This window comes from Chenopodium album, chromosome 1 (genome assembly GCF_948465745.1).
Source record: "Chenopodium album chromosome 1, dcCheAlbu1.1, whole genome shotgun sequence".
NCBI classification, from domain to species: Eukaryota; Viridiplantae; Streptophyta; class Magnoliopsida; order Caryophyllales; family Amaranthaceae; genus Chenopodium; species Chenopodium album.
Genome location: NC_137834.1, coordinates 8,216,329 through 8,230,878, shown reverse-complemented (window position 1 = coordinate 8,230,878; position 14,550 = coordinate 8,216,329). Strand labels below are relative to the sequence as shown.

Below are 14,550 nucleotides of genomic sequence, written 5' to 3'. Positions count from 1 at the left end.
ATCATCATACAAAGAATCAATCATCCAAATCTGCCGACCTTTCAAATCCAACGCAAGACAATACCAATGTTCCGCATCTTTTTGGGCAGTATCTAGAATAGGGACAAATACCTGTCACATAAGTGAACCAACTTTAGAACCCACAAATATTAACCAAAACCAAAATTACACCCCACATTTTTATCCTACTACACAAAACAACTTACACTTTCAATCTGCATCAGTTCAAAGCTTAGGAACACCTTGCCATACTTTTGGCCCAAATCCTTCAACTCATCTTTGCCTTGAATAACAAAATGCTACCAAGAAAAATATTAATCATTGTCAATCACCTTCAACGTTTCAAAACTAAATCACAGACCAAACCATAAAATTTAACTTTTTCCTCACCGAGTACGAAGGATCCAAAAGTATCCTCTTCATAGTGTGGTCTGACCAGGTCTTCGTGTACAGGACGGAGGCCATCCTCACATACTGGTCACCAACCCGGCACCTCGGGGAGAGTACACGGTAACAATCCCTTTGCGATGCATCCATGCCATCACACTCAATTATAGAAGGACCAGGACTGCACATGTAACAAACAGCAACCAGTAAACATGATAAAAAATATGCATATGGAAACAAAAATATTGTACCAACCTCCAACTATTTTAACGTACGCTTTTCATTCTTCATTTCCTTCCACCCACGAACAAAGTTCACCAGCCTCTTCTCCAAAACAGTTAGCTTACAAGGCCTGGGTTCTTCCTCCGCTGCCTCCACCGTGGGTTGTAAAATATTGTCGCCCGTCAAGACACCTCCTACTATTTTTTCTACTGGGCCTACATTTTGAGGTAACGGACCATTACTGCCCGTAGCTAACTGGCTATGGGTTGAACAGAAATCATCAGTAGCATTATAACTACCCATGTTACACATCTTCGACACAAACACACTAAAAGCTTTTCCTACCACACCCTCAACAAAGGTCTCCAACCTTGGGGTCAGCTTCTCAATCACCTACAACATAGAAGCAATTACAGTTAAACTAAACACCAGATAAAAATAACACCAGGGCTGAGTTTTCAAAATACTTATACCTTATCCATCACTTCAACAACAACATTATCAACCTTATCTAGCTGAGTTCCAGCAGAGACAGCTCCTCGCATGCACTCATCATCCCTTGGATCAAGAGGATGCTCCTCCCCATAAGCTATGTCCAAAGCCTACGGAAATCACAAGTCAACTCACCCTAGAAATAAATATACTACACCAACAACACTTCACTTATATTAAAAAAAGAATACACTTTACCAACAACTTTCCATATTCATCGGGGCTAATCTTGTCTTCCATCAAGGCTGCCTTAATCTGTGCAGAATTCCAAACCTTCACCCTAGGGAACACACCCCATTGCAAGGGTCTCCTATGCAGGTGATCAACATAAAATATCTACATCAAAATATTCATATGTGTTAAATCAAATAACAATAGGTAGCGACTACATAAAAAACAAATTATTTATATACACAAAAACACCACAAACTCACCATAACAAAAAGAAAGCTGCCTCCAGATCTAGACCTATAACCATCACGCAAAAACTTAGCTTGGAAACGGTGCGCATAGTCACAAAGCCAATTCATAGTGAACGTGCACCAATCATATTCACTAGCTGTTGTTGCCACTGTCAAACAAGGAATTAGAGAGGAAGCCAAATTTGACGAGTTTGTCGTTGTGCATAAAAGTTTTCCAAGGACCACAATCAAGAATGCTATCATAAACTCCTCTTCATCACTTTCTGTCAGTAGAGGAAAAGGGTGGTTCTCACTATCAACAGGGCACAAAACCTCAGACGCCTTTTTCAAAGATATTGTTTCTTTCTTCGGCCCTACACCATACGAATCATACAAACCTTTCACAAACATTATTCTCTCTTCATCTTCACCTATGTCCATTGGCACGGGTCTTGTACCCATAGGAATGCCTAACACAGCCCTCACTTGAGTAGCACACATGGGCAAAATTTCACCTTCTCCAAACACCATTGTTGTAACACCCCGTCCTTTTGGAACTGGAAGCGTTAGCGGAATTACGCTTGAACGGGAGGCTACTTAACTTCGATTAGAAAAGTCAAGCTTAACCTAGGTCTAAAAGTCAAATTTAACTTATTCACACATCCAAATTAAGTTGTTTAAGCTAAGCGCAAACTATGTGAACAAAAGAAAATAGCAAACAAACTTTAACATGGACAAATTAATTACATTCAAAAGCCAAGGGCAGAACAACCCTTATTGGCCAAACTAGACTAAATTCAAAATAATTAAACAGTCAACTAACAACAAAGGCATACAAGCCTAAAAGTTAGGTTCTAAACTCTCAATCCCCAACCCAGCGTCACAGATATCAAATAAACAAATGAAACCTGCAAATTATAACAACGTTCCACAATCAGTGGGGAGTAACTAGCAGTTCTCCCTCACATCAGAAATAGAAGATCTTAGACTTAAATTAACAGAAAGAAACCATAACCACAATCAACTTGAAAACTCGAATGAAATCACTTAAAACCATCAAACCATACAAACAATGAAATATTTCAAAATAAACTTAAAACAGAAATATCAATATTAAATCACTCAATTTCAATCATAAAAATATATAGACTTCAAATAAGTAATAATTTATTAGTTTAAACATTTCAAAACCAAAACCTTCAAAACAGTAGAACTGGCATGGAGGGAACGCTAGTGGCCTCGCAATCCACTTCCTAAGGTTTGTCAGGACGAACCCCCGGTCATCTCGCAGAGACCGTGTCTAAGATTGGCCAACTCCCGGTTATGGGTAGATGCCTATAAGGTCTTACACACCCCCGGACGACAACAATTAACCCAGGTTGAGCTACCTAAGACTCGCAATCCAGGTAGTTAGCATGTTCATTAACCATCGGGAAGCAACTCGGCCTCACACCCGACTATGGCCCCACACACAATTCAAAAATCACTTAAAATAGATAATACAATATATTTCACTCAGAAATCTGCAGAGAAGCCAAAAATGGTCTTACACTCAATTCAAACTGCATAAGAAAATCATATTTCTTAAATTCAATTGAAACTCCCTTTCAAAACACACTTCAACTTAATAAAACACAAAAGGTATCGTCTGAGTTTGGGAATATAATTAATTATCGAAATTCAACAATTAAGTGCATTCACAACTCTTGGCGAAGTGATGCTAAAGATAGTGTTATCCTTCTCTAAAGCATTACGACGTCGACAATACAATTACAACCCACACATATTCAAACACACATAGAAATATTTCACTTTAGGGGTTTATAATACCCAAAAATTCAATCATCACCTATTTAAAAAAAATATAATTTCAAATAAATTGAAATACTTACAATAAAAAAAATTACATAAAATCATTTAATTAAACCAATTATCCAAACTATCATTTCATAAAACAACCAAAACGGGACAACAACATACAAGTCTAATAATCACCATAAAAACCCAACCAAATATGCTTCAAATGCGAAATAAAAATTAGGGCATGTACATACACTCATTAAGCATCATATAAAACCATTCTGGACTTAAAATTCAAGAGATAACATGCCAAAATAAAATCATATTTACAGCAGCCCCTACACTAATGTACAGCAGTACCAATTATACCAATTCACCCAAAAACCCACCTTAAACATGAAACTAAGCTTAGCCCATTTTAGTACACACTCTAAAAACACAATATGCCATATTAAACATGCATTTGCGCTTATAAATCAAGGAATACACAATTGAAAATCACCATCCTTCACACGCCTAGCAGATTAGGGGCAGCAGCTATGTTGCACTAATTTAGACACTTTAAACTATCTTAAATTATATAAAATCATGCTATATCAATTTAGGGAATATCCTAACATGATTCTAATTCAAATTAGGCAATAAAATCAATCAAGATAATTAATTTAAGACCTAAGAAGATATACTAAACATGCTGTCAGCAATCCAAGAGTTTAGAATATACATGCTCATAAAAAGATAGAATTTTGCATATAAACATGGAATTTCGCTATGGTATAAACTCCTAAATAATCCTAACATGATAACCTAGAAGATATATTCAATTGGTCACAAATATAAGATATATACATGCTCATAAGCTCTATCTAACATCACATTCATATTCTCGTTGGCCGCACAGCTTGTCTCACAGAATCAGTCATTTGGTGGCCTTAAACACCTCCGAATTTTACCCATAATATATAAAATCGTTCGTAAAACAATCCTCTACAATAATATAAAATAAAATCATTGAATTCATGGCTCATTTACGACTAATAACCACTGCAGAAACTACAGTCTTATACACACATAATCAGATTACATAATCAGTTTTTTAAGTACCCACAAGTCATCACAAAACCTAATATAATCATAAAAAATATCATACACCTATTAGGGATTGATTGTAAGATAATTCAAGCATGAAAAACATGATTCAAGCACCCAAAATCCCTTAATTGTACACGAGATTCTGACATACATATCAAGAATGAAAATCAACAAATCAATCTAACCCAAACATGATTTCTACCAATCAATTCAACCCTAAAACCTAGCATTTCTAATCTAAGGGAAGAAAGGCTAGTTACCTTGATGTATAAGCCACTAAAACAAGAAGAAAAGGATAGCACTACCAAGCACAAACAGCAGCAACAAAACGCACAAACACCCACCCAAGCAACCCTCTTGGAGCCCTTAAAGTTCTTCGGTTTTGACACTTTGAAAGAGGAGGAAATTTGACCACGAATTGGAGTTTGATAAAGCAGCAAATTAGGCTTAGATTTCCCCCTTGATTTTCCTTTGAAACTCACGAAAAAGATGAAGAGAGAGGAGAGTATATGAAGCGTTTTTTTTTTTTTTGTGAAGAAAAAGTGATGAAGCTAGCATATAATGTACACGTAAAAAAAAAGGAAGGAGAAGTGGAGAAGTTGGGCAGCCAAAATTGGGTGTTATTACAATTGATTAGAGGAGGTTACTTAGGGTAAAATGATCAGCCACTAATCCCTCAAAGCTGCTGCAAAAATCAGCCTAAAATAGGCTCAAATGAAGCTCACAAACAAGCCTCATAATACATCGGTTAAAGGTTCTTTTTTTTGGGCTTGATTGAATAATTAGTTGAGGCTTAAAAATGGGATAAGGAAAGCTAATAAAAAAAAAAAGTCTATATTAATCTATTTAGTCATGAAAGTGTTAAGGCGATACCCGACTAATAAACAAAGTCTAGTTGGCCCGAAACTAGACTAGGAAAGGGATGTAACGAGAAGCGATTTGAAAGTATGTTTTTACAATAAAAAAAACAATAATATAGATTACATTATTGATAACTCAATAATAATATAAATAGTAATTACATCAATAATAATGAAAACAATAATTTAAATCACAAAACAAAAATATATATAAAGTTCATATTTTACAGAAAAGCAATATAAAGAGGCGATATACGAAACCAATAATATTATTAATTTATAATGACCCAATTAATAAAAGGAAATTATAATGAGTTTTATAAATATAAATTAAAGAATAGTTTGTAAACAATATCAATTCGATAATCAAGTCGACGGAATCACCCAATACAACTTTATACATCGATATTGATACGATTGAACGTAAAACATCTTTAAAATCATATAATCATTTTATACCTATCAAATTGGCACTTCAGTCAAGGAATCACCCATGATGACCCGTATCAATTGTGATAAGTTAAATATTGAAATTACATAATTTTTTTAGAAACACTTACTGAATTGATGCTTAAGCTTAAGGAATCACCCTTTAAAGCTAATATCAATTCAGATAAGTCAAATACAGTTTGAAATGATTAAAACTCAAATATAGAACCCTTTTAAATAATAACTTTAAAACGTCTTGTCAAAATATTATAATTAGGGTTTCAAAAGCTTGGGATTACCCTTATATTAAAATAACGAAATCAACATTTCAATTTAGAAATTGATATTTAAATTAGAAATTAGGTTTACTAGGTTTAAATGCACATAAAATAATGGTTCAAAATACGGGGTGTTACAATTGTCCCATCTTCAAGTACTCTGGCCATAAGCCAATAACAGAACTGCCGAGGGATATTTTTCATATCCAACTCAAGCAATCCACCAAACCCCATTTGCTTTACTAATTGTTTCCTCCTCAGATCAAACAACTTCACAGAATCACAAAAGGATTCAACACGGCAGACAATGTTTGGATACTGTTCAAATGTAAAAACAATTTTAAAAACTGAATTAGACCAAACCATAAATCCACATCCCCCTACTTTATGTAATTCACATCAATAACCTAAACCCCAAAGACAATATTAAAATTCAACTTTCACAAAATCATGATCTTAATTCCTTACCTTGCCTACATTTTCACGGTGAGTCTTCAGAACCTCACCTTTACTTAACACTTTATGTCCTTCCATTTTTGGTATCTGTCACACACACACACACAGCACCAATAAACACAAGTCAATGCATAAAGTATACAAAACAACTTGCACTTACTCAAGACACACTTAAGTATTATACCTTTTGCTTCCTGTACACACTTTGTTCCACTTTCCCTTTCCTCTTCCTCGACTTCATCTTCATGTACTCCATCATCATGTTCGCCATAAAATCACCACTACTACTCACTGACTGTGCTTCTTCCTCATAGTCATAATCATCATCATCATCCTCCTCTACTTCTTCATACCCTTCTTGATAGTCCTCATCATCCTCACTTTCTTCCAGCCTTCCTTTACCCTTGACTATCCTATCCACCTGGGATTTACCAGGACCTTTGCCTACAACACCCTTTACACCAGAACACTTACCACCTGCCCTCTTCAAAGAAGTCACGACATTACTGCACTTTAAAGGACCCTTCACAAACAGCACATTTAACAAAGATTTAGACTTTTACTATTTCACAAATGAATCACACATAATTCACAAGGTGTACCCATAAAAATAACTCACCAATCCCTTCTTCCAGCCGTTCGATCGCACTATTGCCTTCCTCATCCTCCTTCCTTCTTCGACTAAACAACAACATATAAATAAAAATTCATGACACTGAACACAAATTACTAAACACCCTATCAATTTCAAACATTATCATACACGTACAAGATTCGACCTTTATACCTCTTAAACTTATAATTCTTATTAACTTTTAAATTTCGACAACTACACTAACAATTCGACCTATTATCAATTAACTATTATCAATTAAGCAATTATTAACCCCGCAATTCAACCAATTAACAATTAAACAATTACAATACACAAATAGGTATCAAAGCATAATCAGACCCATATTTCGACCTTCAACTCTTTAATTCTTCTTATTCTAAGTTCATAAACCATTCCACAATTAAAAATTCTTCGTATTCAAACTCTTTAATTACCGACTTTCTAAACCAAACCCTAATATTTTATGCTTGCCCTTAATTCAAACATCCTTAAACCATTTACAGTAACAATACCCGACACATATAAACCCTTTCGCGACACAAAAAATTCACTTACAAACTTAAAACAATAACAGAAACTAACCTTGTTTTAACAATTTAAGCCATGCACCGCTACAACTATCAACAATTCAATTCGCCAACCACGCGGAAAACCGCCACCCAACGCAGAGAAAGATAAGTTAAATTCAAACCAGGAAGGAAAATACGCCTTCAATTTTTTTTTTTTTTCAATTGAAAAGCAAGGAGGAAGTATCGAAAACCTAAGATTAATGAACACCAAGGGAGAAGAACAAGGGAGGGAAGATGAAAAGATGGAAGGGGAGAGAGAAGCTAAATTTAAAATGAGGACAGAGGAGAGAGGAGAGAGAGCGCACAAAGACCAAGACTACAAGGTGAGCATTAAAAAATTCAAAAGGTACAAAACGGGATGTCAGTGTTTGTAACGGGGATGCTGAATAGGATTTTTCAAATTCAAGGAGAAATGTCTAAAATACCCCCTGATATGTATTTGCACGTGCCTATCAAACCTCCGTTTGGAAGCCCTCAATATGACAACTGTCAAAACATAACATGCACGTTTCTCTATATATTATCCTAGGATGAATTGAGTACTTTAATTGGTTATTATACCTGTATCCATATGGGTACCTAGTACTTTGAATGATACTTTGAATAAACAAAGTGCACATGATTATAGTGAACATTTGAACAATATAAATTGCAATATACATTTAATTGTCAAGAGATAACTTTGATTATTATAAGAGGGATACCCAGTTAATTTCTGAGATAGTTATAATTTTCTTTTCAAGTACCAGTGGAGGGGTATATGCTTTTTTTCATGTACTAGTTGAGAGGTACATGTGTAATTTTCTCACCAAACAGTAAAAGCAAAAAACAAACAGTAATTGGACAACTCACCAAAAGTACTGAATAAATGACACTACTTTTTCAATATATTTACAAAAATGCCATCAGATTAACAAAAATTCGTTTATCTGCAGATTAACTTGTATTTTTCCTTATTAAAACTCTTTGCATTAATTCTTTATAATTTCGTGTCTATTACGATCTTAAGAGGATCATCACTATATATATATATATATATATATATATATATATATATATATATATATATATATATATATATACTAGTTTTGTGCCCCGTGAGATGTCCGGGTTGTTTATGAATTCTATTTAAAACTAACCAATGTGGCGCGACACTCAAATTTTATTTTATCGAAAATAAAACTTTAACTAAACAATTTTATCCTAAAATTCTATTCAAAATAGAATTCTAAACTAACTTTTTTATTTTATAAAGTCAATTTGAACCTATCCAACGTAGCGCGACACTTGGCGAAAAGTTAGAATGCCAAGTGTCGCTGCCTCGTGACCTGGCTAAAAGTTTAGCTTTATATATATATATATATATATATATATATATATATATATATATATATATACACACACACACACACATATATATATATACATATATATATATATATTTATATCGCCCAAAATAATCCCTACTTTGGATTATTTTTTAAGGCTAATTCTCTGTTCCTCATGGTGAGAAACAGGTTCGTTTCTCATGGGGGCAGAACAGACATTCCACCTAAAATAAGTCATTTATTGGCAATGTTGATGTGGCCTTATTAATCTTACGTGGTTTACTTTGTTTGCCAGATGTAGTATTGGTTGGAGACCCACGGCTGATGCTGTTAACCTTCCATCAAATTTCAAGCAATGTGTATGAGAAAAGCAGCCTAAGCAGGTAAATTGGCATTAAGAAAGGGATATATTCACTGTTCTAGCCTTGAAGGCAATGTTGATAGCTAATCTCAATCCACAAATAATTGGAAAACTTCAAATTTGTGTTTAAAGATAATCCATCAGCCATTTCTCGCCAACATCAAACCGATTTTAACAGAGGGAGTGAACCTAATCCCATTACTTACAAAATTATTCAGATTTCGCTTGGAATTATAAATTCATTTCATGAATTGTTGTCTCATCACAGAAGAACAAATAAAAACCCTAGAACTGAAAAATTACAACTGAGTGGAAGAAGCTACGAAAAAAGAGAGTAGAAAACTTCACTACCCGAGTTTTTCGTCTGGTCTGTAAATCCACACCTTCAGACAGGATAGAGCGCCATTGCTAGAGAGGAGAGAGAGAACATAACGGCTGATGGCTGATGGCTGATAGAGAGGAGATGTGCGAAATCGTTTGCTAGGTAACGACATTACTCAAACTTATTGACACATAGGCTGTCCCCACGAAATCCGACTCAACAGCTCATGAAATGAAAAATATGACAATATTTTCCAAAATGCCATCGTGAGAAACACAATTGTTCCTCATCATTAGGAATTGGGGCTCCCTCGTTTTTTAATAATCCAAACTTTAATCTGAATTTGCTTCTAATGGACCTAATCGGTTTTCTAACTTGTTATCACAAGTTACCTAACACGTGTCAACATGTATTTGGTTAAAAAAAAACTTAATAAAATAAAATTAAAGAAAATAAAAAATCTAAATTTTATTAATTAAATAAATAAATCCACCGTCAAAAAAAAAAAAAAAAAAACTAAAAACCCACCAGCAAGACCACCCTCCACGCCGCCACCCCTGTCGACTATAGAAACTATATAGGGAGAAGGGAAAGAATTACAAAACTAACTTGTATTCATCAATTCTTTAATTAAAACTAAGTACAATAAAAGCCCTTATATAGGCATAACAAATTAAGGAATAGCATGACCCATATTCCCACGTCTAACTTTAATAAAGCACAGCTAATTAACCCACTAACTCCACTTAACTCCACATATTCAGCAAACTACTTAACAACTAACAAAACATGTTCCTATCCTAAATTATAGCAACTACTTTGAATCAATCCAACATTCCCCCTTGATTCAAACTCTCATACACTCGACTAAACTTTGCTATTGACTCCAACACTCCGTATTGCAATGGACTTCAACTTGAATTCGACATATTTTGATCTCATCAATACGAACACTTAACCACACACTCGACTTTGTGATGCACATCTCATCACCTACTCATAATTTGTTGATGCACATTATCACCAACACGATATCCTCAGAGCACTTCTCTCCGCACAACCAAGCCTCGACATTTTTCATTGATGCACTTCTCATCAATTTCTCGATCTTGTTGATGCACATTATCATCAACTTACATTCAATGGAGCACATAACTCCATTAAATCGATTTGACATTGTCCTCCAATTGACCATGTCACCTTGCATTATACCAAAAACATTTGATATTATCTTGGAAACCGTCTTTACGTTGATTACGACTTCCACACCCGTAAACAATTTTGCCCTCTTTTGCACAAGATTAAAATCCTTTTTCATGGGATAAAAGGGAACCATCAACATAACAAACCAACCATTACTTCCATGGTCAAATACAAATACATTCACTATCAAAAAAATTCACTCGATTTTTTTTAATTTGCTCACAAACAATGAAATCAAGTTGCATTGCTTGAAATCCAAACTCAATAATATTTAATTTTTAATACTCTCTTCTCCCTCTTTTTTTCATCTCTTTCCCTTCCCTTTTCCCCGGATCTAACCTGAAACTCTTGATACCATGTAGAAACTATATAGGGAGAAGGGAAAGAATTACAAAACTAACTTGTATTCATCAATTCTTTAATTAAAACTAAGTACAATTAAAGCCCTTATATAGGCATAACAAATTAAGGAATAACATGACCCATTTTCCCACGTCTAACTTTAATAAAGCACAGCTAATTAACCCACTAACTCCACATATTCAGCAAACTACTTAACAACTAACAAAACATGTTCCTATCCTAAATTATAGCAACTACTTTGAATCAATCCAACACCGACGACCGGCCATGCCAGGGCCATCCACCTCAACCTACCAACTCGGATATTGTCCTTCTGGTAGTACAATTGATGGGTTTGTAGCAAAAAAAAGATATCGTATGCGGCACTATCGATGCTATTGATATCACAAATGACTCGAGCATGTTGTATATCGAAGAACAATAATGTATTACTACCTCCGTTTCCTATTAATCGCAAAGATTAGACATTTTTCCTCTCTACTTAATGTCAAATCGTTGCAAATAATATGAAACGAGGTAGTATGTATTATCAATAACAAGATTTTATTTAGGAAATTAATCTTCATTTAAGCACTTAATTATGAATGCCTTTTGCAGAATTGGAGAAGGTTACCTTAATTACGGGCTTATTATTACGGCATAGACTTGACTAATTATTATCTGCGATGTTGTGCGATTAGAAGCAGCTTGAAATGGTGCGTTGACAGGGGAGCTCGGGCAGCGGCAATAATGGCCGTGGAAGCAAGGTAAAGGGGTAAAGGGAAGAGGTAGGCTGACTGACGGTGGAAATGGTGAAGCTGGGTGCCGGCGCTAGTCGCTGGGGTGGAGTATGGTTGGGGTTGCCGCTGCTGCTGATGGTGGTGGCGGCAGAGGGTTGTTTTTTTTTTTTTGTTTACTTATTTTTAAATTAGTTAGTTTTTTTTTTTTAATTATTTTTAGAAATAATTGGTTTTTATTGTTAGTTAAATGTTAATTATTAATTTGTTTCAAAAAAAAGTTTTAATTATTAATTAAAAATTATTGCAAGAAAAATAAATTGAATTATTTTGACCAAGCATATGCTGACACATGTAAATTAAATCTAAACAACAAAAAATTGACCTATTCAACAGGCGCACACACACACACACAGCATATTGAATATAAATTAAAAGAATAAAAATATTACACGTATGTATATATATATATATATATATATATATATATATATATATATATATATATATATATATATATATATATATATATATATATATATATATATATATATATATATATATATATATATATATATATATATATATATATATATATATACTTATACTGGCATATTGAATATAAATTAAAAGAATAAAAATATTTTAACGATAAATAACGATAAATATGTATCTTTATATACTGACATATTGAATCTTGTTGTATTTATCAATTGTCATTATTAATAATTTTAGATCCATAGCAAGTGCGTAATTTTGATAAATTTTTGTAACATCAAAAGAGAAAAAAACGACAACAACAATAATAATAATAATAGTAAATAAATAAATAAATAAATAAAAAGAGAGAGAGAGAGAGAGAGAGAGATAGAGTACCTTTGATTATCAGTTAACAAATAAAATTGTGATTTAGAAAACATACATTAAGAATAATCTAGAAACATCATTATCATGGCTTCAGAAAAAGAAAAGAAAAAAACGTTATCATAATATATAGCCATTGTGGTAGAGCTGGCTAGATATGACATGAAAATGGCTCGATTTGCCTAGGCATAAGCCCGTCATAAGTCTGACATGACAAGAGAGACACATCGATGAGTCATAAGATATGCACGGGCTTCATTTTCAAAATTTGGCACAGTCATGACAGGCCGTCATGCGTTTTGACTAGCTTATATTTAATCAAACAACCAAAAGAATAATACGTAGTAGTATAAATTATTAAGTGGCTGAGCATGGCACGCAGGCACGACACATAGATTGGGCTATGTATGGGTACCATGACACAATATAAATCTTGGACCATCCTAGGCACGACCCATTAGTACGGAACATAGGCCTAGCTAGTGACCTACACGGCCCAGCCTGTCATAATCCTGTTTGTGTGCATCTTTACTTTGTGGTTTGTCTATTAGTAAAAAAACATGTGTTCATAATAAGCACACAAGCAGAAAGAGATGTCAAAATGGGCAAGATATTATGAAACAAAGATAATGAACATAATGTATGTGCTTCTAGCTTGTAAAATTAGTGGACATTCTACCATACCCTTAAGAAAGGGAAGCAACTTGTCCACTAGACTTGCTCCCAAGTCGTTATCAAAAGATAAATAAATAAATAAATAAATAAAGAGAGAGACTTGCTCCCATAGTTTCATATGATCAATAATCGAAGGACAATATGATTTAGAAGTTGTTAAGAGTTTAAGACCAATCTATAACTTAAGTAACGTAATACCAAACTTTATCAAATCATCGTGATTAATTAGTAAGCTGATTCTTTCAACTACAAGAAATGTTGTGATATACAGAATATGCAATAATAATTGGAAAGTGGATATATTGCATGGGATTTTCGTATAAACATCAACTATAGATTAAAAAAAATGAATAATAAAACTTTAGCCTACTCTTATACCAACGCAAAATAAAAGATCGTGACTTTTTTTCTCGTTGGCTCTAGAGGACTAACTCAGCTAAAATATTAAGCTAATTGATAAAATTTATTATTGATTTATACACGTAATGCAATTATTTTTTAAAAAAAATTACAATTTTGTAACCCTAATAGACGTTGATTGCCAGATTGCAGTTTTGCACCCACCTCCATGACCATGAGTGGTTTAAGCTCAATTCTACACACACAAACAAAATTGACATCATTTCCAAAACCCAAGTTTATGTTTGTGCCCCGTTCAGGAAAAAAAGTTTATGTTTGTGTAATTCATTTAACTTAAGCGAGTTTGATCATAAGCTTATTAGGGGATTGTTTAAGTGTTTGTAAATTGCTCAATTTTTAAATGGAGACGAGTTTATCAAGAATAATTTTTTAGAAAAAAATTATATTGTTATTGTGACTCATAAAAATCTCAAAAAAAAGTCAAACTTTTATTAAACACAATTTGAGCTTATTTTATAAAAGACCTTATTTGATCTAAAAAGTTTATAAAGAAATTGTTCATGAAGTTAATTAATTAATTAAATGGATGAATATATTTATGTTCATATTTAATCTCATTTACTAGATTCAAAAACTGTTCAAACTCGGTGCGTTTCTCATATGCTCAAAACATAATTGAATTTTAGTCAACTTTATTATTCGAATTTCTTTAAAAAAAAAAAATATTATTATACGAATTGTTTTCTTTTTTTTTTT

The 14,550-nt window shown here is 33.5% G+C and overlaps 2 protein-coding genes across 7 annotated transcripts; both read right to left on the bottom strand.

Annotated features, from left to right (window-relative positions):
• Positions 1-405: 405 nt before the first annotated feature.
• Positions 406-2,034, bottom strand: LOC145641790 (uncharacterized). Of its 3 annotated transcripts, XM_081692772.1 has the most exons (6): positions 1,536-2,034; positions 1,300-1,437; positions 1,083-1,211; positions 909-1,002; positions 663-824; positions 406-568 (listed from the first exon to the last, which is right to left on the bottom strand). In XM_081692772.1, exons 1-6 carry the CDS (start codon positions 2,031-2,033, stop codon positions 552-554), a joined length of 1,038 nt encoding a protein of 345 aa, XP_081548898.1. In that variant the 5' UTR covers position 2,034; the 3' UTR covers positions 406-551. The 3 variants fall into 3 exon arrangements, with proteins under 3 accessions (XP_081548898.1, XP_081548880.1, XP_081548889.1); XM_081692754.1 differs by having other exon boundaries at positions 663-1,002; XM_081692763.1 differs by having other exon boundaries at positions 430-568; positions 643-1,002.
• A 239-nt stretch (positions 2,035-2,273) lies between these two features.
• LOC145641811 (uncharacterized) lies at positions 2,274-12,290 on the bottom strand. 4 transcript variants are annotated; one of them, XM_081692789.1, is made up of 6 exons: positions 11,793-12,290; positions 7,616-7,650; positions 7,037-7,098; positions 6,602-6,940; positions 6,430-6,504; positions 5,526-6,279 (listed from the first exon to the last, which is right to left on the bottom strand). In XM_081692789.1, the coding sequence occupies exons 3-6, from the start codon at positions 7,079-7,081 to the stop codon at positions 6,058-6,060; spliced, it is 681 nt and encodes a 226-aa protein (XP_081548915.1). In that variant the 5' UTR covers positions 7,082-7,098; positions 7,616-7,650; positions 11,793-12,290; the 3' UTR covers positions 5,526-6,057. The 4 variants fall into 4 exon arrangements, with proteins under 4 accessions (XP_081548923.1, XP_081548927.1, XP_081548915.1 ...); XM_081692797.1 differs by lacking the exons at positions 5,526-6,279; positions 7,616-7,650 and adding an exon at positions 2,274-2,410 and having other exon boundaries at positions 11,793-12,273; XM_081692801.1 differs by lacking the exons at positions 5,526-6,279; positions 7,616-7,650 and adding an exon at positions 2,275-2,410 and having other exon boundaries at positions 6,468-6,504; positions 11,793-12,280.
• Between the last annotated feature and the right edge of the window lie 2,260 nt (positions 12,291-14,550).